General features: G+C 47.5%; 1 protein-coding gene across 1 annotated transcript; it reads right to left on the bottom strand.

Moving 5' to 3' along the window:
• Nucleotides 1-6733: 6733 nt before the first annotated feature.
• LOC102443428 (pepsin B-like) lies at nucleotides 6734-17877 on the bottom strand. Its single transcript, XM_006130415.3, has 9 exons — nucleotides 17822-17877; nucleotides 16505-16658; nucleotides 15799-15916; nucleotides 15005-15123; nucleotides 12772-12971; nucleotides 12002-12124; nucleotides 10725-10869; nucleotides 7487-7585; nucleotides 6734-7052 (listed from the first exon to the last, which is right to left on the bottom strand). Exons 1-9 carry the CDS (start codon nucleotides 17875-17877, stop codon nucleotides 6900-6902), a joined length of 1167 nt encoding a protein of 388 aa, XP_006130477.2. The 3' UTR covers nucleotides 6734-6899.
• Between the last annotated feature and the right edge of the window lie 2872 nt (nucleotides 17878-20749).

Raw genomic sequence — 20749 nt, 5'->3', positions numbered from 1 at the left:
ATGCAATGTCAACACTTTCTTCATATTTAAAAATTTGTTGGATGCTGAGATTATAAAGCAATTAGTGCCTTCAATAGCAAGATCAAACAACTTGGAATATCTTATCAAAAAAATCAACACTGCAGATGTTATCTGTTTGTTTCAAAACCTGGGTCATTCTTTTCTAAAACAAAGGAAAATGTTCTTTAGAATGAATGGAAATTTATAATACTAAAGAAGGGGCAGTTATATAAAGTGTCACAGGCCAGGTCTGCTTTCAGTGGTAGGAATCGGTACAAGAGTAGGTCAGGAAATGTGTTATTTGTTCCTGCAAAATATTTTAATGGAGGGAGAAAAATTAATTTGCATCAACATTTCTGGACCATCCATCAAAAAAACAAAACTCAGTTTAAAGAGTTGTAAAAAACCATCCTTTGTTTGTTTGTTAAAAAAAAATATCCTTGATGACCAACATTTTTCAACCAGCTCTAATCTGAAATCACTCAGGCTCTGTCTACACAACACGAGACTTTTTTCTTTTCCTCTCCTTTTTTTCTAGTGTCCTAGTGCCACTGTCCTGTAACAGTGTCCTAGTGTCATGATTCCAATGTAGACACCGCTGTTTGTTTTGTCGACAGAACTGGCTTCCATCAATATCCCAAAATGCCTGCCCAGATGGCTTTGCTCAGTGTTTTGAACTCCGCTGCCCTGCAGGCATGCACCCCCTTGCCTTTCAAAGCTCAGGAAGTATCTGACAGCTGAGTGAGCTGCTTCCTTTGGGGAACAAACGAAGAGCAAATCATTGCAATGCTCCTGTTCTGTCCTGAACTAGGAACACAGCAGCAGACAGGCTGCTGAAGGAGCCTTTGGGAGAACTCGGAAGGAATCCCAATATGCACAGGGATCAGCTCTGCCTTCCCACAACATGGCACTGGGGGATAATACCTACACTGTTCACACTGGCAGTGCCCTCAGCGTAAATGTGACCTGTCGACAGAGGGCACACGTGTAAACACCCTCTGGCGATTTTTGTTTTGTCAACTTTTGGGTGTCGACATAAGATTTGTTGACAAAACTTGGTAGTGTAGTCATACCCTCAGACCCACTTACCACTGGAAGGCCTTGTCTCCACTAGGAAAAAGCCGTGTTCTTACCTCAGAGAAGCTAACACATTTATTAAGGGCTTGTCTACACGGCAAGTTACTGTGCAGACAGCCAGGGTCTGACACTACAGTGTCCCATCTTACTGTGGAGTCACACCTCATATGACACACTGCAAGAGTGTGGCTTGGCATATCACAGTTTGAAATCATAGTATACCTAGTTGCACCCTGAGTCATCTTCTGTGCCATAGTTGTGGCCTCAAATCTGTGGCAAAATAGCGACTGGCTTGCCAGGCAGTAATATACCATGGTGATAAACCCTGACCTGAGGTAAAATCTAGCAAAAACAAAGCCATGGCCATTTTAACATGTGACCAGGAAAAGGTAAACCCTCCCAGCTCGACCACAGACTTAATCAAGAGCTGCTTCAACACGGGAAAACTCCCAACTGCCCTGTTATCACTAGGATTTTACCACCTGTCAGCAAACATGAGGCAAGGAAACGGGATTTTTCTGTGAAACTTATTTCCCTGGCCAAGATATCAGCTACTCTGACTGACTGCAGCCCAGGGCACCGTTACTTCACCACAGGTAACTGCCACCAACACCCACTCACTTTCTGTAACATGAACTCGTGCACCCAGAAGCAACCGAGTCCCAGATCTACACGGATCCTCCGGATAAAGCTCATAATAAGCCATCACCTTTTTGCAGTTTGTAAAAATATGAAGGATCAGGCCTCCAGGAATTCTCCAAGGTATCACTGCAGCTACCCGGGAGGGGCCTTTTAACCTTTTCTTTGCTGCCAGATCACAACAACTTTCTAGGAATCTTCTGTTTGGATAGATGAAATACAAGGGATCCCTAGGGACCCGGCAGTGCATGCAGCAGTGCATTGGGAATAGCATTACTCAGGTTTTTCAGAGCCCCAAGGAGGGATAACTTAACTGTTTCACTCCAAGTGGTGTCAAGGAAAAAACCCATGGGCACATAGCACAGCCAGCTAATGAAAACTGATACAAGCATGCACTTATCTTACAGCTACCCTTTATTAGATTTAAGCACACAGAGATAAGCAATCGGTTGAGAACTGCCCATATAAATTAACTAGAATCTGAGATGATATTGAGTAATTTGAAGCAGGGTCAAGATGGCCGCTTGTTTCCCTGCTAGCGAGTGTGGTGTCAGGAAAAAGTCTCTTGGAACAGTTTCAAAGAACTGCTCCAAAGTATATCTTTTTATAACGAACTTCTACAAAACACACAGCTCATAGTGACCCCTACTGGCTCATAACCTCTTCTCACTCCAACAAACTACTCAACAAACATTCCTAACTTAGTCACAATAAGCTTCCATATCAAAAGCACCCCAATTTCAAGGTTTCCAGCCACGTGTTTTCTTTCCATCCCAGTGTGTTGACTCGTCTCTCCTCCTCCCATTCTGATTAGCAGAAACTGCAAACCTACAGGAACTTGCCTCCAAAGGCTCTGCTTATTCAAATTAACCTTTAATTCTATGGTGTTGGGACGTAGGGGGCTTTTGTCCTTCTTGTGCTCGCTCTGTTTTTGCATTCACTGTTTGCTTTGTTGTTCACGTGCGATTCCTACTGTCCTATGCTGCTCTGTAGTGACTCTGTGTATGTGTGTGCATGTGTGACGGTGCTTCAGGGCCCCCCCAACACTGCACCCCATCCACAGCCAAATGTGACTCTCAGCCAGCTAGTCAAGTGCAAGGTTTATTGATTCGCAGAGACACGGGCTAGCTTAGGGTCGATGTTACCACAGGAGATAGGATAGCCAGCCTTATTCCTCTCAGAGGAAAGGGGCTCACAGTCCCCTGAATCCCCTGTCCTGGACTTAATGTGCTCTCCTCGTGCTTTCCCCAGCCAAGACTAACTCAGCTTCCCAGCCTGGGGACAGTCCCCACCTCTCTTCTTTTCTCTCTCTCTCTAGGAATAGTAATAGAGATGTAGCTGTGTTAGTCTGATCTGGCTGAAACAAAAGACAGGACTATACGGCACTTTAAAGCCTAACAAGATGGTTTATTAGGTGATGAACTTTCGTGGGCCAGACCCACTTCCTCAGATCAAATTGTAGAAGAAAATTGGCACAACCATATACACCAAAGGGATACAATAAAAAAAGTGAACACATATAAAATTGACAAATCAGATTTTAGATTTGACACTTTACGAATGGGCCTTAACAAAGATGCTAACTACCTTACCCATCACAAAGATAGCTTCCCCAATTATCACCCCTAATATCATTATCTCATAGACACTAACCTCCCCCCCTCACCCCTGCTCTGTTCTAAAATCTGATTTGTCAATTTTATATCTGTTCACTTTTTTTGATTGTATCCTTTGGTGTATATGGTCATGTCAATTTTCTTCCACTATTTGATCTGAGGAAGTGGGTCTGGCCCACAAAAGCTCATCATCTAATAAACCATCTTGTTAGTCTTTAAAGTGCTGCATAGTCCTGTCTTTTGTCTCTAGGAACAGGGTTATCATCTGCTCAGGCTGGGACTTAGGTGTCAATACACATGTGGAGCGAGTCACTGGGAATCACACATAGTGACACAGCCAGTTGGGAACACTGGGTTACAAAGCAGACAGCACCCCCACGACGTCACAGCATGTCTCAGTTTCCCTGGACACTGCAGCACTATCTGCATAAGGAGGGGGAGGCTGGAAATGACTCACTGTGGAAGTATAAACTTAAAAAAACAACAAATGGTCCGGTAGCACTTTATAGACTAACAAAACATGTTGATGGGATCATGAGCTTTCGTGGGCACAGCCCACGGCTTCAGATGACTGGAAGCATGTCAGTCTCTAACATCCTGAGGACCAGGTGACAGCGAATAATACCGTGGGCCTGGAAGCAGGACAAAGCAGGAGGCGGGGCTGCCTGGGGGGCTGTGAGCAATGGCTGAGAGTGTGAAGGAGTTTTTCGTCTGGCTGCAGGAGAAGGGAGCCAGACCTAGGGCTCTGGGCTCCCCTTTCCCCAAGATGGATTGTACTGAATGCTCCTGGTTCCTGTAACAAGAAATCTGGGCTACGCTGTGTCTCTGGGAACCAACAAACCTTCTGTTCTACTTGCTGGAACTGGCTGCAGATGGGGGTGCAGGGCTTGGTGACACCCCCACACTCCATGACAGGTGATATTTTATTCATTCGTGATGGCTGGAGGCACACAACGTGGTTGCAATTAGTGTGATCAAAATCTGGGGCACACACATCTCAAATCCCGGACAGTATTAGCACTCTTGCAAGTTATGCTTTGGCACATTCAAATCCTCGGGCTAGTTTCTGAAGCACTTTCCTTTGCCAGTCTTCATACAAGAAGGTTTCCAATGCTCTGCTCCCTGTCCATACTGCCCATAGCAACACATACTCTTCAGCTTGACACCATAGGGGGACAAGATGCTCCCCACTGGCAAATAGATCTGAAGAACGGGGCATTTGGAATTGAAACAAAGAAACCCAGCTCATAGTAAGTGGCCCGGCAAAATTCTAGACCTAAATGTGTTTCATTCCCTTCCTCTTCCCAAATACAGAGGCCCAGGGACATTTCTTAGTGGTAAAATGATGGTGGGGACACATTGGGTTTTCTTGCCTCTGTGAAAATTGTGAGTAAAGGTACCCCACTAGCAGCTGTGGAATCTTGCTGATTTGATGAGTCCTTTATGTCCATTTGTATTCAAGCCCTCAGGATTTGGGGTCACTGTGCTTTCTTTCCATAGACAGAATGGGCAGGAAAAGCAACATTTATAGACAGACTCCCAAAGCACCTAAACCATATATAGAACACACTACTAAAATGCAGCTGCTTTTGGGGTAGATGGCAGCAGCTAATTAGCACAGAACACTGTATACAGCTGTGAGGAAAGAGGATGTTGTGACCAAGAGGTAGTGGTTAATGAACTGGGCTGGGACTCAGGAGTCTTTTTATTGCTCCAGTTCTGCTGCTAACCTGCTGTATAAATCACTGCGCCTCAGTTTCCCCTCCCACCATTTGAATATTTAGATGGCGAGATTTTGGGGGCAGGGATTGTCTCTTACATGTCCATACAGAACCTAGCACAGTAAGACCTCCATTTCAAATGAGGCCTCTAGATGCTGCTGTGATATAAATATTAAATAATAATAAGCAAGTTCTCCAGGGTCAATCCTTAACCTTACAAAAGTGCTCTGGACTCCAATAACCATGAATTACAAAGTCTCATCCAATGGACTCTCAGACACAGTAACACACAAATAATAAAAGGGCTGCATTGCATCTTCCTGCATTTTCTGTTCTGTTCTACACAGGTTCTTATATTGTGCTTATCATCATTGTATCAGAGCGCCTTCCAGTGCAGGCTGAATCTCTCTAGGCCAGCACTCTCTGGTCCAGCAACATCCGTGGTCCGACATGGTTTTAGTTAGCTGGATGTTCACTTATCACAGGTATGGCCAAGTTTTCCAAAGTCCAATAAAATTTGTTTACAGCCACCAATCCTGCCTCTCAGTGTTCTGTGCTGTTATTTTGCTCTAATTTACTCCTAAAATGTCTTCTAAGAGCCCACTAAGCAGTGGAAGTGTGGGTAATGGTGCTAGATAATATTGACCTCCCTGATCTGGCATATTCTCTGGTCCCGAGGGTGCCGGACTAGAGAGGTTCAGCCATTATCACAATAAGCCACAGCATACTCTAGACATACAGAGCAGGATCTAATCTCTCTCACGCTCTCCTGCCAAAATGCCCCTTCTCCAATGGCAGCCAAAGGCCAATTTGCAAAGGCAGCATTAGCGGGCAGTGCAGCCTCTGGTGGATGACAGGGTTTCAGGGGACAGTTCCCCCCTCCCCTTCAGCTTCATCCCCCACTTATCCTGAATCCTCAGGCAGCTTCTCAGTGTTGTCTACTTCTGCCTGTCTGTGCCGCACCTCTGATCCCATTGAACTCAATGGCAGAACTCCCACAGACTTCCATGGTAGCCAGGTTTGTCTGTAGTTTCTTCTGGCCCATCACCTCTTTAAGACTGAGCTTGTGTGTTTGTGTCAGGCTCAGCAGGGGTAAAGGCAAAGCAGTAACAAATCTCAGGCAGCACTTTAGCAACTTAAGTGCAGTCATAGGAAATCAGGGACTCCCTGTGCTATTCCACTCTGGCTAAGAACACAACCAGAGCCTCAGGGCAGCCATGCAACGGTAATGGCATGTAAATACAGAGCGTATTAAGTAGCATATTGGGACTCTACCTCCTCCACAACAGCCACATCGGAGAATCTCAAAGCCTACTACAAACCTCACATCCCCTTTGTCTGCTAGTCAAGAATCAGCGTCTCTATTACCGCTGTACAAAGAATGGCCATCCCATGCTGCAGAAGAGTTTGCTATTTTGAAATTTGATTCCTAATAGGAACACATGGAGGGGGGTTTATCCATTGCTGTCAATGGTGGCTACTACGTGCTTAGCTTTTTTGAAGTTGAGGCCGTAATGGGTCCCGGAGAGGTTAATTTCCTCCTCAACACTTGAATAGCAATTGGTGTGTGCCAATGAGGTTGTGATACCGCAAGTAAACAGCTGGGCTCAATCTTCACTCAACCGACAACAAAAAAAAAGAGGCAACAGAAAACAATTTGACTCTTTGCTGTTTATTCGCAACAATACATGTGGAGAGCATGGATACGCAAGCCAGAGGTAAGCTGAGGCTGTATGCAAGGCACAGTAAGAATTACACAGTCTATGTCTGATTCCAACAGTGTCCAGGAGAGAAGATTTAGACAGAAAGGGAATGTTTTTGCCAGTTCTGGTGAGGCCTCGTTTAACTAGGCAGCTAGGGCTAAGCCCACTTGGTTGTTGGCCATATCAAAGACAGAATAATATTCCCTAAGGAAGATGTTACCCATGATCCAGAGCGGCTGCCCATTCTGAGAGGGTTCGTAAGTGACCTCAATTCCAAGAGTGCAGTAGCCATTGTTCTGTAAGAAAGAAAAAGAGATAGCCAGGATGGGCAGGAATGGGACATCTGGCATTGGCCACTATCAGCAGACAGGACACTGGCTAGATAGACCTTTGGTCTAACCCAGCATGGCCGTTCTTATGTCCTTATCACGTGTCTCTGGAGCTGTCGTTTCAACAGCCCGAGGGTTGTGTCAGCTGCACAGTGGACTTTTTGGGAGCTTTGCACTGGTTTGGATGGGAGCAGGAGCAGGCCCCGTAAGCTTGCATGATTGGAATGCGAACGCCCAGTTGTGTTGAGCGCTGCTAGGAATGACAGGCACACAGAACTGCAGTGGGAAAAGGGGGAGGTCTCTGCTTCAGTACAGAAGCTCTGACTCCTGACTGTGGACCCGGGCCTGGCTCCTTGTCTCTGTAAGAGAAAAGTTGGTTTGGACTTTAAAGTAATACATACATTGAGGACGTAGACGGAGGGGGGCAGCGGGAACTGGGATCCGTTGATGACGAAGGTGATGGTCGGCATGTTTGAGATGTTGCTGCAATCAGCCACGTACTGAGGAAGAAAAGAACAAGAGGTGATTAAGCCAGTAACAACTTAGAACAGGAGCTTTTCTCAACAGAGGAGAATGGCTACTGTAAAGTATCTACTGTTCCACCAAACTGGGGTGGGCTAAAGCTGGGAGATGCATCTTGCTGCAAAATGTATGAATGTTCACACATGTGTTCCCTCTTTGTAGCCTTTAGCCCCATGGAGAGGGCTCTTCCCTAGGAGGTAGGAAACCTACATTCAAACTCCATCCTCTAGCAGGGACTTGAACTTAGATCTTCCTTATACCAAGTAAGTGCTCTAACCACTGGCATATCACTCTGTCTCACTTAGCAAAGCTGTTCCTCTTCAACAGGACAGTCAGGTAGAGAATGATTTAAAGTCACACCTCTTACCACCAGAACGAGGGTCCTGTTCACTCGTTCACATTCACTTTCTCTTTGGCGCTATAAGCATTTAAACGTGTGGAACAGCATCAACAGAAGCAATTGAGAGCAAACCCAGTCCTGTAGGCCAGGGACTTGATTCACCACCTGTCAAGGTTGTTCTCCATTCTGACACTTTGATTGCAGAAGCTGGGGGTCCACAAGACATTTTAAAATACCCTACCACTAAAGGCTTCTGCTCAAAAACTGCCCAAGGTCCTAGATTCCCTGACCTCAGGTGGTACGCTGCCATCACCCAAATGCAAGAACTCTTTTGAGAACCCAGGGAGACACATTTGGGAATTTCTTCCTGTGGGGTAATGCCAGGCTCTTTAATCCTTCCTCAGAAGGGAGCTTGAAAACAAACTGTAATTTCTTAATAGCTGACCTTTCAGTCTCAGGCACAGGCACATAGAACCTCCTGCCTTCTACAACACAGGAATCAGATCATTGTCTTAAAAAGCTGATTTTCTTAACAAAAAAAAGATGACATACTTAAAGAAGTATACTAGGTTGCTAGGTGCTACAGAGCTACTGAAAAAGGCAGATTAAAAATACAGAGAATTGCTTCCCTGGGATTCAGTTTAAAATTTACAATGTACAGGGTGCGGGAGGGTGAGGTACACGGGTACAGCACAGAGGAGTCCAACAAACCCAAAAATAAAGAAAATAACCTGATCACATCTAACTAAACATTCCTTGTTCTACTCATATACCTGTTGTTCCAATGGTTAGTCCTTCCCAAGGCATGGATATCACTGAACTTTCCATGCCTTGCTCCTGGCTTAACTCATATCTCCAGCGCAGATCTGCTCCCACAAAAGACTACAACAAGATGATCCTGTTTTTCAGTTTAAAAACTCATACTCTCTCTTCGTTGGCTCTTCTGGCTTCCTGCCAACACTTCCTAGAGACTGTGACTGGTCAGGATGTCCAGAAAAGGATATCACCCTTCTCATCCATCATATCCCCATACTAAACTAGCCTCAGTTAGCCTTGAGTGAAACTCAGGCATTTCATCACTAAAACCAAGGAAAAATTGCTCCTGTGCTATGAAGACACTACCCCCTTCAGGAATGCGCCTAACAAGAGTTATAATATGAGGGGCTGTAAAGCAGAGACACCTGGGCACTGGGAAGTTTTAGGAGGGTATAGAAAGACCCCCAACAAACGGTAAAATAAATAAGATAAGCTCTAACCAGGAAATTCATGCTGAGCACTAGCACAAAGAAGGCCATAAATAAGTTACAATTCAAGCATGAAAGAAAAAGCATAAAAAAGAGTTGAGTAGGGAGAGGAAACCTAGGTACTAGTGTACGATGGTGTTACTTAGGGGTATCAAATAATGTGATAGGTATAGTGGAGTTTAAGGAGGTTGCTAGATTTACCCATGTAAATGAATATAAAGCAGGCCTCTTTGGGGACCATGTATGGAGCTAGACGTCTGAGCTGTCTGCATAACGGTGATGTGCAGCGGCATCACCAGCACCCCCAGGCAAGTGAATCCTGACTGGGTGAAGTTTGTCTATATATTGGGAGTGCTGAGCATAAGCCATGTGCTTGGCATATGTGTTTGTGTGTGTGTGTTGCTAATAAACAGAGGTGTAGAGCACCGTTGTGAAAGGTTCTTTCAGTGGGAAAAGACCTCACAGACCCATTTGGTTCCGAGCCCTGGGGATAAGGGCAGGTATTTAAATTGACCAGGTTGCCCTGAGGTGGGTACGGGTAGGAGCCTTTGGAAGGGGAAGGATGGGAGTCCCTAAATTAACCGAGTCACGCCTGGAGCCCTTGGTAGGGTATAGGCAGGGTGGCAGTGTTCCCTCTAAGCTGAGCACTTGGGCGGCCACCCAGAAGAGATTTAAATGCTGCCCAGCTGATGAGCAGAGCACCCTCAGCACCCACAGCACGTGTTTCTACTGGTGGTGCACATCCACACATGCCTTGGTGCACATAAAGTTTATTCCACACACACATAAAAAATATTAGAGGGAACATTGCTGGAGTGCCTTCGATTTTTGCAGGTAAGAGCCTGCCCTGGTGGTTAGCACCTCCCCTAGAAGAGAGGAAGATCTGAATTCAAGTCCCTGCTCTAGAGCAGCAATTCAGCCCCATGAGGTTATCAGTTAGGAAGGGGAAACACTCACACAAGAGTTGAGGGCCTGACATACACTTTCCAATCTGCTGAAAAACTACAAACCTTTGTGGAACAAAACCAAATGTTACCCCTGAATGTTTGGTTTGCTGGACAAATGGCAGAGTCTAGTAGAAGCCGTTCTGTAGCGCTCTGCCATAAGACAGGCGGCAGTTCCTCAGCCTCACCCATCTTCTCCTGCCAGCCACAATAGTATCCCCATACTGCCTGCTTCAGTGCTCATGCTGACTTTACCCCACCCCGACTCTTCAGTGTGTGTCAGACAATATAGCTCCAGCACTACACCTGTTTACAATTAATGACCTTGCCAACTGACTTCACCAGAATTACTTCTGATTTCCACTGGGGAAAGGGAGAGCAGATGTTCCCTCCTCACACTCAAGGGAGACTTGATGTTCTGGAAATATAGACGGTGCTGCCACCAATTTTAAGATGCTGGCCCCAGAGCCCCTGTCTGATCACACAAAAGCCCGTCGTTCTCATCCTCTGATGTCTTGGATTCCCCGTGTCAGGCACTGCAAAATGTGGACATCCTCGGCAGTGTATCAAGACCTCCTGTTGCTCCTACCTCTCCGTTAGATTCCTGAGCCCCCACAGCCTCCAGGAAGTACCCCAAGTACTGCTGTGGGACAGTGAGCTGAAACGTCCCTGTGTCCACGATGCCCTGACAGCCTTGGCTGCACCAGCCAGTTGCCTGCTGTCCGATAACAAACCTAAGAGGGGGAAATACAGGAAACTTCATGGTACAAATCTGTCAGACAAGAGAATGCCTCAGATGCAGGCTGAGCCAAGAGCAGCAAGGGGCAACCGAGGCTAGTAAGTGGGCTGTACGAGTGGCCTCCTTCTTCACAGGAGGCTGTAAGATTGTTGTAACCAAGACAGTATCCCGGGGTAGGGCAGTTGTGCTCACTGCAGTTGTGTGTCTGGAATTTGCGGGGGGGTGCCGACTGAACCGTAGCAGCACTGTGATTGGCTGCAGAGGGAGCACACGGCTCTCCCCGTCAGTGTTGTGTGCAGCCAGCACGCCCCTCACTTCACGTGCCCTGGCTTTACGCGTGTGTCACTTTAGTAATAACAGTAGGAAAAACCTACGTGGAGGGAAACCAGCGGAATCTGGCAGCCCTGTGCATGAGCAATGGTGAACAAAATGTCTCCTGGGCCACACGTAGAACCCTGATGGGCTGCATGTGGCCCAGTGGCTACAGGTTGCCCATCACTGACCAAAACCACAAGGCTTCAGATACTCCATAACCTGCCATTCAGAGACCCTTATTCTATAGGGCCAAGCATTGCCACTGGCCCCGATTCAGGAGAGGACAGCAGCACGTGTTTAATTTTTAGGGTGTGTCTAATTCCATCTTTCTTCAGCAAAGCTCTTAATCTTTAAGCAGCTGCTGCTTAGGCATGTTTCAAGATAATGCTTATGATTCTTGCTGAATTGGGACCTATGATCAGACCTATCAGCTTTACTCGAACCACAATCATGGCTCTTTCTGGGTGGGTCTGAAATCCAGACCCAGCCTTTACCCTGAGCCATGTTCAGACCTTGCAACTTCACTAATTACAGCCAGAAAGGCTGTATATGGACAATAAGGCGGAAAGGCACAAACCTACATTAGTAAGCGTGTGTGTGTAACCACCACCACACGGATTTGAACCTGGGACCGCTGGAGCTTAGTGTAGGAGCCTCTACAGCTTGAGCTAAAAGCCAGTTGGCTCTCAGCTTAGACTGTAGAGCTTCCTTGTTCTTATCTCTCGCTGCAAGTGGTCCAAGTGCCACTCCATGGGACAGCGAACCACATCAGCTGTGTGGGTTACACATGCATGCACACAAAGAAAACTTACTCTTCAATACCAATCTTCCAGTAAACCTCTTGGATAACAGGGATCCAGGTAATCTGGCCAGAGAACAGCTGGGTGTCAATGCCTCCCAAGATGACTTCCCCTCCGTAATCATACGTGGGCTGGCTGGAAGCACAAATAATTAACATATCAGATAGGGATCAGATTTTTCCCAGTGGGGAATAGGTTGTAAAACACATGTGGCTAGGGGAGGAGGGATGATAGGGTATGTCTAGACTACATGCCTCTGTCACCAGAGGCATGTAGATTAGGCTACCCGGCATAGGGAAATGAAGCCGCGATTTAAATAATTGTGGCTTCCTTTGAATTTAAATGGCTGCCGTGCTCTGACGACCGGCTGATGATCAGCTGTTTGTCGGCAGGTCGGGGCAGTCTAGACACACCACAGTCAACAAAGAAGCCTTTGTCGACCGGTGCAGGTATGCCTCGTGAAACCAGGTTTACCTGCACTGGTCGACAAAGGCTTCCTTGTCGACTGCGGCACATCTAGACTGCCCTGACCTGCCGACAAACAACATCATCAGCTGGTCGGCAGAGCGCGGCAGCCATTTAAATTTAAACGAAGCCGCGATTATTTAAATAGCAGCTTCATTTCCCTATGCCGGGTAGCCTAATCTACATGCCTCTGGCGACAGAGGCATGTAGTCTAGACATACCCATAGACAGGAAGAAAACAGAATGGTGGGAGAGAGAAAAATAGAGACATAGACAGAAAATACTTATGTTGGAGGAGAGGGGGAGAGAGATCTTACCGGGAGAAATAGAAACTGAAGATAAGCTCAGTAAGCTGGCCCTGCTGCACCAGTTCCTGCATAAGTGTGTTGTACCCTGGTAGGGCTACCGGAGGATAAGCCATTCCCAAAATCCCATCAAAGTAAGTATAGTAGAAGGGGTAGTTAGGTTCATTTTGACTCATACCAAATTCCTGGTTTTCAACGACCATGTTCTGGATCTATGGGGGAAGAAAAGAACAGCTCTCACCGAGAATTTTACACGTAATCAGGGCAGCGAAAACATGTAACCATTTCTTTTCTCAATGGTTGCTGATGCTCAAGACATTCTGAGAAAGCACACTGCTAGGGTTAGGGGCTTATCTCTAAGCAGGTTCGCATATTTGATCTGGAGTGGGAGTCAGTTGAGGACATTTTCTCAATCAAAGGAGAAAATTGAAGTCCCAGCAAAATCAGGGGGGAAAAAAAACTCGTAGCCACAGAGTTTGTGCCTAGTAATGATCAGTATAGCTAATGTTGTTCTTCACTGACTGATTAACTCAGGACTTGTCCACATGAAACAGCAGCACTAGTTTAACTTAAATCACTGATTAAACCAGTTCCGTTACACTGGATCAATAGGGGCTTTATGACACTTTGCTTAATGAAAGGAAACCACTCTGAGGTTCAAGAAAAAGACACGGAAATGAAGCCACTCAAAACAATACAAAGGCATCCACACTGGGGTTTGCATGATTTAACTAAATTGGTTTAAATTCACATCTGAAAGTTAAAACTGGTGCAGGTTTCTCTTACTATGTTCTGTATTAACAGGGTCTAATTAACAACATAAAAATCAAATTTACAGAACCAAATTCTCTGCTGGTGTCACAACACTGAAGCCAATGGAATGTAGCTCATGAAATGTCCTCAGATAAACGTCTCCCAGCCCAAGGCAGTTAAACTAGAAAGACGTATCATGTCTTCTTGCTTCCATGTGGGGCACAAGCCTTAGTAGGTTGCATTCAAGACAAGATATTACTAATCACAACCCCTCATGTTTCTAACCCCAAATGCCATCCGATGAGTCCAGAGACATCCCTCTAATGCAGTGGCTCTCAAAGTGGGGTCCACGGACCTCTGACCATCTTGCAGGTGGGCCACAGGCCTGGAGCTCTGCCCCACGCCTGCAGTGGGGAGCCTGCCCCCCACTCCCCACATGAGGTTGGAGCACCAGCGCTGGCTTCCCGCTGTGGGAGGAGGACGAGCCTGGCAGGGTAAATCCAGCTCATGAGGGCAGGGAGCGGCTCCATGCATTGCTGCTCCCCCTGCTCCCAAGTGGGGGAATGGCAGCACAGGAAACCATCCACCTGGAGGCTTTCCCTGCTGTTCCTATTGGACAGATTCATGGCCAATAGAAGTGGCAAGAGGCGCAGAGCCAGGTAAGCATCCTCCATACCCCCAGCCTGCTCCTCCACCCTCTCTCCTGCCAATACCCACCTCCTGCACCCTCCCTCCTGCCGATACCCCCCTCCTACACCCTCCCTCCTGCCGATACCCCGCTCCTGCACCCTCTCTCCTGCCGATACCCCCCTCCTGCACCCTCCCTCCTGCCGATACCCCGCTCCTGCACCCTCTCTCCTGCCGATACCCCCCTCCTGCACCCTCTCTCCTGCCGATACCCCCCTCCTGCACCCTCCCTCCTGCCGATACCCCCCTCCTGCACCCTCCCTCCTGCCAAACCCCGCTCCTGCACTCTCCCTCCTACCAATACTCCGCTCCTACACCCTCCCTTCTGCCAAACCCCGCTCCTACACCCTCTCTCCTGCCAAACCCCGCTCCTACACCCTCTCTCCTGCCAAACCCCGCTCCTGCACCCTCCCTCCTGCCAAACCCCGCTCCTGCACTCTCCCTCCTACCAATACTCCGCTCCTACACCCTCCCTCCTGCCAATACCCCGCTCCTACACCCTCCCTCCTGCCAAACCCCACTCGCACACCCTCCCTCCTGCCAATACCCCGCTCTGCTGCACCCTCCCTCCTGCCTATACCCCACTCCTGCATCCTCCCTCCTGCCCAAAACCCTGCTCCTACACCCTCTCTCCCAACCAGACCCCACACCTCCAACACCTTCTGCAGCCATTTTGTCATCATGTGTGGTTGGCTGGTAGTCCACGGAAAGGTCTGCATTGAGCAGAGGGGGCCACACGCCAAAAAGTTTGAGGGCCACTACTCTAATGGCAACACAGGATGAGGATGGTGCAAATTTCACTTACCGTCACCGTGTCATAACCTAACACCACTTCCACGTCTCCAAACCCATAGGGCAGTGTGTAGGTTGTTCCAATGTTGGAAAAGGTGGATGATTGGTTGGGATTGAACCTTGCATGATTGGCTGCATTAAAAACAAGATTGCAATATCATGGCCAGTCACATTTGTGGCTGCAATGTGATTTAAGCCAGACTCATTCAAGTGCTTACAAAGTGGAGGCAGCGTTTTCCAACCACTAATGTCCCATGGAATGAAAGAAAAGTTAGCCCAAGAGTTCTTGTATGATAGAACAAAACACTGATATTAAGCCAGATAATATCAAACAAACTTTTTTTAATGCCCACTTTCCTCAACCTATCTTGTACCTGGAACCATAACATTTAAGAATTATGGGCCAGATCCTCAACTGGTATAAATGTCAGTTTATGCCAGCTGAAAATCTGGGTCATAGTTATGGCATTTGTCATCACCCAGAATGACCGCTTAAACTTTACCATACACTCTGCAGTATTCTACAGTGCAGCATCACAGCTGTTAGAATGTTGGACGACTCCTTCAGAATACTGTAGTGCCTTTTTATATGGAAAAAGTGATCCATATTGTAAGCAGGGCTTAGAACAGAGCTGTAGAAGGAGACTAGCTGATCTCTTAGTCCGACATTTGTAAATACTGAGAGGATCTTTCTTGGTTTAGAAGATGCTGTGACTTCTTGCCTTCTTGGAATATGACTCTGCTTTTCAGGAGCAGTGCACACAGGATATGCATCTAAGGAATATTTAACAGCAGAGCAGTACTCACAGCAGGCCTGGGTCTGGCAGTACGTAGAGGGCACCCACAGGTTGGAGGAGCCGGTGTCGAAGAGAACCAGGAAGTTCTGGGGTGGAGTCCCAATGCTGATCTCTCCGAAGTAGTAGGTCTGCAGAGAGAGAAGATGGGTGGGCAGGGGGGTTTCGTTGGGCTGTTCATCATTTTCCACCATTTTGACTTCTCCAGTATCTTCCATTTGGAAATGCCAAAGGTCCTTCCAGTCCGTAAGGAATTAAGCTCCACAGGGCTGGTACAGTATTTTTCATACAGGAGAACTGATGTATGGGGAAGAGTAGTGACAAACCCAGCAGCTCTGTTTCAGAGCCAGGAACAGAATGGTAACTTCTTGACTCCCAGACTTGTGCTAAAACCATAAGCCCATTCCCTGGAGAAAACACACGATGTGTCCCAGGGAATACACAGCAAACACACGGGAGAGAGAAAGTAGGAGGGGGGAAACAGGACAACCCAGACTCTACTGCTTTCCCAAATAGAAACAATATTGGAAGCCGGACTCGTGTGTTCGTTGGATTCCTTTAGTTGTCTATTTCCATGGGCTGGAAAGAGAAATCAAAACATTGTACTGATTTGGGAAAACAGAAGCACACAAATTGACCAGGTAATAAGGAAGGAAAGAAGAGGAGCAAGGCCAGATAAAGAAAGAAGAGAGAGACGGAGAAAGAGCCTTATTACTCACGTCCAAGTAGTTGGCTATTGGTACATTAGCGACATTGTAATTATTGAAGTGGTACTTCCTTGCGGGATCAACTTTGGGATTCTTCAGGAAACTGTCCAGAACGCCTTTCTCTTTCATCAACTCTCGCATAGACTTTCCTTTCTTCAAAGTGACTCTGCATAGCACAAGAAGAGCTTAGGAAATGGTTTGCCCTTCCAAGCATCTCTCCACTCTGTAGCCTGCCACAAAGCCGTTCCTTCCTTCTCCAAGTACTTCTGACAGCTCAGTGTGTTACCGCCGGGAGACAAAGGAACTTACATTTCATACAAGTATTATGCGATCACAACTTGCCTCCCTGGGGGACCTCAAGGCAGGGCGGGTTGCGATAGGACAGTACCTGTAAGAAATGTAAGTGTGGGGTGGAGTGTTGGGATGTGGGGAGGTGCGGGCGTCAGGGCTGGGGGGTGGAACTGTGGGGGGAAGTTTCAGGAGTCAGGGCAGGGGGGTGGGAGTGAGGGGGAGACTTTGTGGGAGTTCCAGGGGCCAGGTGACCTTACCCTGGTGGCTGGGTTCCTGCTGCCTCCACAAGGAAGCTGTGAGCTGGCAGTGTGGAGGCACTGCTGCTGGGAAACCGGCAGCGGGGCGAGACACTCCCCAGCCTGCTGGCAACATGTACACCACAGACAGCACGTGCACTGCCTGGTGTCCCCTGAGGGGCAGCAAGACAGGTGCAAATGCACCAGGAGTCCAGTTGGGAGCACACACGCCTCCTCTACAATGTGCCCCCAAGCGGGTCCCTTTAGCCTGGCTGTGTGTGCCGGGTCGTCAGCCCCAGCCTGCAGCAGGAGCCCGGCTGGGAAGGAGCGCGCACCACAAGCCACGCCGCCCACCTGCCACAGCGGCGCTCCCCAGTCAGCTCTTGCCGGAGCGGCGCACTGGGGCTTATTTTCACCTCTGGTTCTCAGCCCGGGCAAGAACCGCTGAGCCGAGGCAGAAATACAGTCGCACACGTCATCGTAAGGGCCTGGCTGAGTGGACACAGACACGCTGGCCTGTTTGTTTTCGAATCATAGAACCCTAGGGCCGGAAAAGCCCTCAGGAGTCACCGAGTCCAGCCCCTGCCCATGGCAGGACCAACCCCAACTCAATCATCCCCGCCAGGGCTTTGTCAAGCTGGGACTTAAACACCTCTAGGGATGGAGATTCCACCCCCTCCCTAGGCAACCCATCCCAGTGCTTCCCCACCCTCCTAGGGAAATAGTTTTTCCTAATACTCAACCTAGACTTCCCTCGCGTAGCTACTTCTCTGCACAACATTATCTGGTCTGGCATACTCACTTCACCAGCCCATCTGAGAGCTGGAGGCAAATCAGAGACAGGATGAACCACTTCATGGTGCTCGATTTCTCCCCCAAACAGCTCCTGAGCAGAGCACACCCGAACGCCGCAGCAAAACACACCTGACTTTTATACCCTAGCCCTGCCCGCTGCTCCATTATCGGCTGGCACCCAAATTCCCATATCACTGCTCACCCAGCATCAACACTTGGTGTATTTTATTCCTCCAGGAAGTATGAAGACATTAATTTCTTTTGTCTGGGGGCTGAGATTGTAAAGCAATTAGCGCCTTGGACAGCCAGATCAAATGATTCAGATCTACACCAAGCAAACCTCCGCTCGCAACCAATGAAAGGTGTTGTCCAAATGTCAACACACTACAGCTTTATCTGTCTCCGTGGGGTAGCCGGGTTAGGCTGTAACTTAAAAACAGCTTTATCGGCTTCAAAACGTTCTTGCTAAAAACAAAGAAACATATGTCTGGCCGCAAGGAGTGGAAACTTGATACGGTTATCTCTTTTTGACCCTCCGGGTTAGGCAAAATTCAAAGCCTGGCTGATTGTTTTCCATAGAAGAAGAAAGCCATGTTGGAGTCAAGTATTTCCTGGATGCAGTCTGGTTCACTTACAAGGATGGTACAGCGTCCTGTTTCCCTGAAAACAGAAATCAGACATAAGGAGGCAGTTTCTTTTTCTCTCAGTTCCAAGCAGGGATTTCTCTACACTCCCCCCCCCCCCCCATGGGGGTATGCACCCCCTGAATTTCCCCAACACCACCCCAGTTTTGTGAACTATGGTGCCACACAGCCCATCTTCACCCTCACGGTCTCACCCCTCATCAGCTATGATACCCCCCCAATTTCAATTCCTGGGGAGGCTACTGGTTCCAAGCCTTTTTCTAGCTAGTGCATAGCCCCAAAGTCTCAGTCGCTGTAGGCCGGCGGTGGGCAACCTGCCCTCTAAGATTCTGTGTGTGGTTCACGAGACAATTTTTTTTAACGGTTGCCCATGCACAGGATTGCCAGATTCTGCTGGTATTCGTCCGCATAGGGCTTTTTTTCTACAGTATCACAAAAGTGAGATGCACTCATAGGGCATGTGAAATGAGGGGTGTGCTGATTGCACACAACACTGACTGGGAGAGTCGTGTGATCCTGCTGCATCCAAGCCCAGCGCTGCTAAGGTTCAATTGGTATTCCCCCCCCCCCTCCCAAATTCTAGGTATACGAGCACAGTGACCAAACCTACCCTGTCCTGGGAGACCATCTTGGTTACAACAGTCCACTAAGATGAAGGAAGCCACTTGTGCGGCCCACTCACTAGCTGTGGTCGCCCCTCACGGTTCTAGGCACCGTCTCGGAGCCACGCCTTCCCTGGTCTTTTCTGTATTTGTTTTTGTGGTATTCCTCTTCTTCCCTCACACACACAGATACACCACTCCAATACAACAGACACCCCGGTCCCAAGTTTAACAGATGAAAGAACTATGCGAACTGGTTTTTTCAGATCACTGGATATATCAAAAAATAATATTTGGGGTCAAATTGCTTGGCTCAACTCAAAACAAAGCCTTTGGTTTTGCTTTTGAGATTCGTTTGTTTTAAGTAGCAATACATTTCTAAACAAAAATTGTTGTGAATCCCTCAAAAAGTTTCACGTATACAAGGTCACAATTGAATACTACTTTGTGTTTTCAGCTGAAATGATATGGTAAGCATGAAACAAATTTGCAAAACATTTTGGCTGCAACAAATTGGCATTTTTTGTGGAAATTCTTCAGCAGAAAACTTCTGCTCTGCTGTCATCACAACAGAACTGCCCTGGGGCCTGGTTAGCTCCTACTTTAGTCTTGCCTGTGGTTTTGTGTTGGGTGGAGGCTTCTACTGTTTGAGCGATTTAGGCTTTAAGGATTTCCATTCTCTTTTACCTTTATCCTTAGGCTAAGTCTACACTGGCACTTTACAACACCATAACTTTCTGGCTCAGGGGTGTGAAAAAAACCACCCCTTCCCCTGAGCACAAGAAGTGACGGCGCTGTAAAGCACCAGTGTGAACCAGGCTCGTCGTGGAAAGCTGCACCGCCAGCAACAGCTCTGATCTGGTGCAACTCAGAAGTCCTGGTTTTCACTAGGAGAGATGTTCTTACCTCATGTTAGACTGCATCTATACTGCACCCTTTTTCCGTACAAGCTTGTGTGTAGACAGCTCCTTTTTGTGCAACCTCCCCGTGCAAGAGACATTCTTCATTTTTTCAGGAAGAATGGCTCTTGTGCAAAACCTCTTGCCCAAAAAACAGCCCCTAATTAATTATGCAAATGAAGCGTGGCGATATTCCACTCCGCGCTTCATTTGCATAAGCTTTTGAAGAAAAAGGGTGCAGTACAGACTTAGTCTTAGCTAGTGCTTGTGTCTGAGGTAAAATTCTAGTGAAAATAAGGCAATAGTTGTAACCCTTGTCTCTCCAATAGCCTTTACCTTGAGATTTGCTCACACACATGAAAACTATACACTGACTTGCCTCCCCTCGGATTGTCCCGCAGGTTCCTTACCTCGGGTTAGCTAACAGGAGAGGAAGACACACTATTTTTTCTAGTGAGGAAAAGCACAACAGCAGTTGATAAAGATGGGTCTTTAATCCTGGGATGCTGCAACACAGGGACTGGTAGCAACCTGCTCATATAGATTAAAAAAATAGTTTCAAAGTGTCCAGGGGGAGTATTTACTTGTTTGATCATTCATTAAACTAGAGGGCTTGGCCATCTACATTGCAAGTCTGGAAAGTCTCATCTCCGATGAGAAAAGGTGGGTGGTTTCACACAGCACAGGGGTAGCGAACATCCAAAAAGTAGAGGAAGTGTTGCAGCAGTTACAGGACGCTGAAATTGTGCCCAAGGTTAACTGCAATGAATGGAGCCCCCTTACAGCCTCG

The sequence above is a fragment of the Pelodiscus sinensis genome, chromosome 27, assembly GCF_049634645.1.
Source record: "Pelodiscus sinensis isolate JC-2024 chromosome 27, ASM4963464v1, whole genome shotgun sequence".
In the NCBI taxonomy this organism is placed as follows: domain Eukaryota; kingdom Metazoa; phylum Chordata; order Testudines; family Trionychidae; genus Pelodiscus; species Pelodiscus sinensis.
Note: the sequence above shows the minus strand (reverse complement) of the source record. Positions and strands in the feature narration are given on the sequence as shown.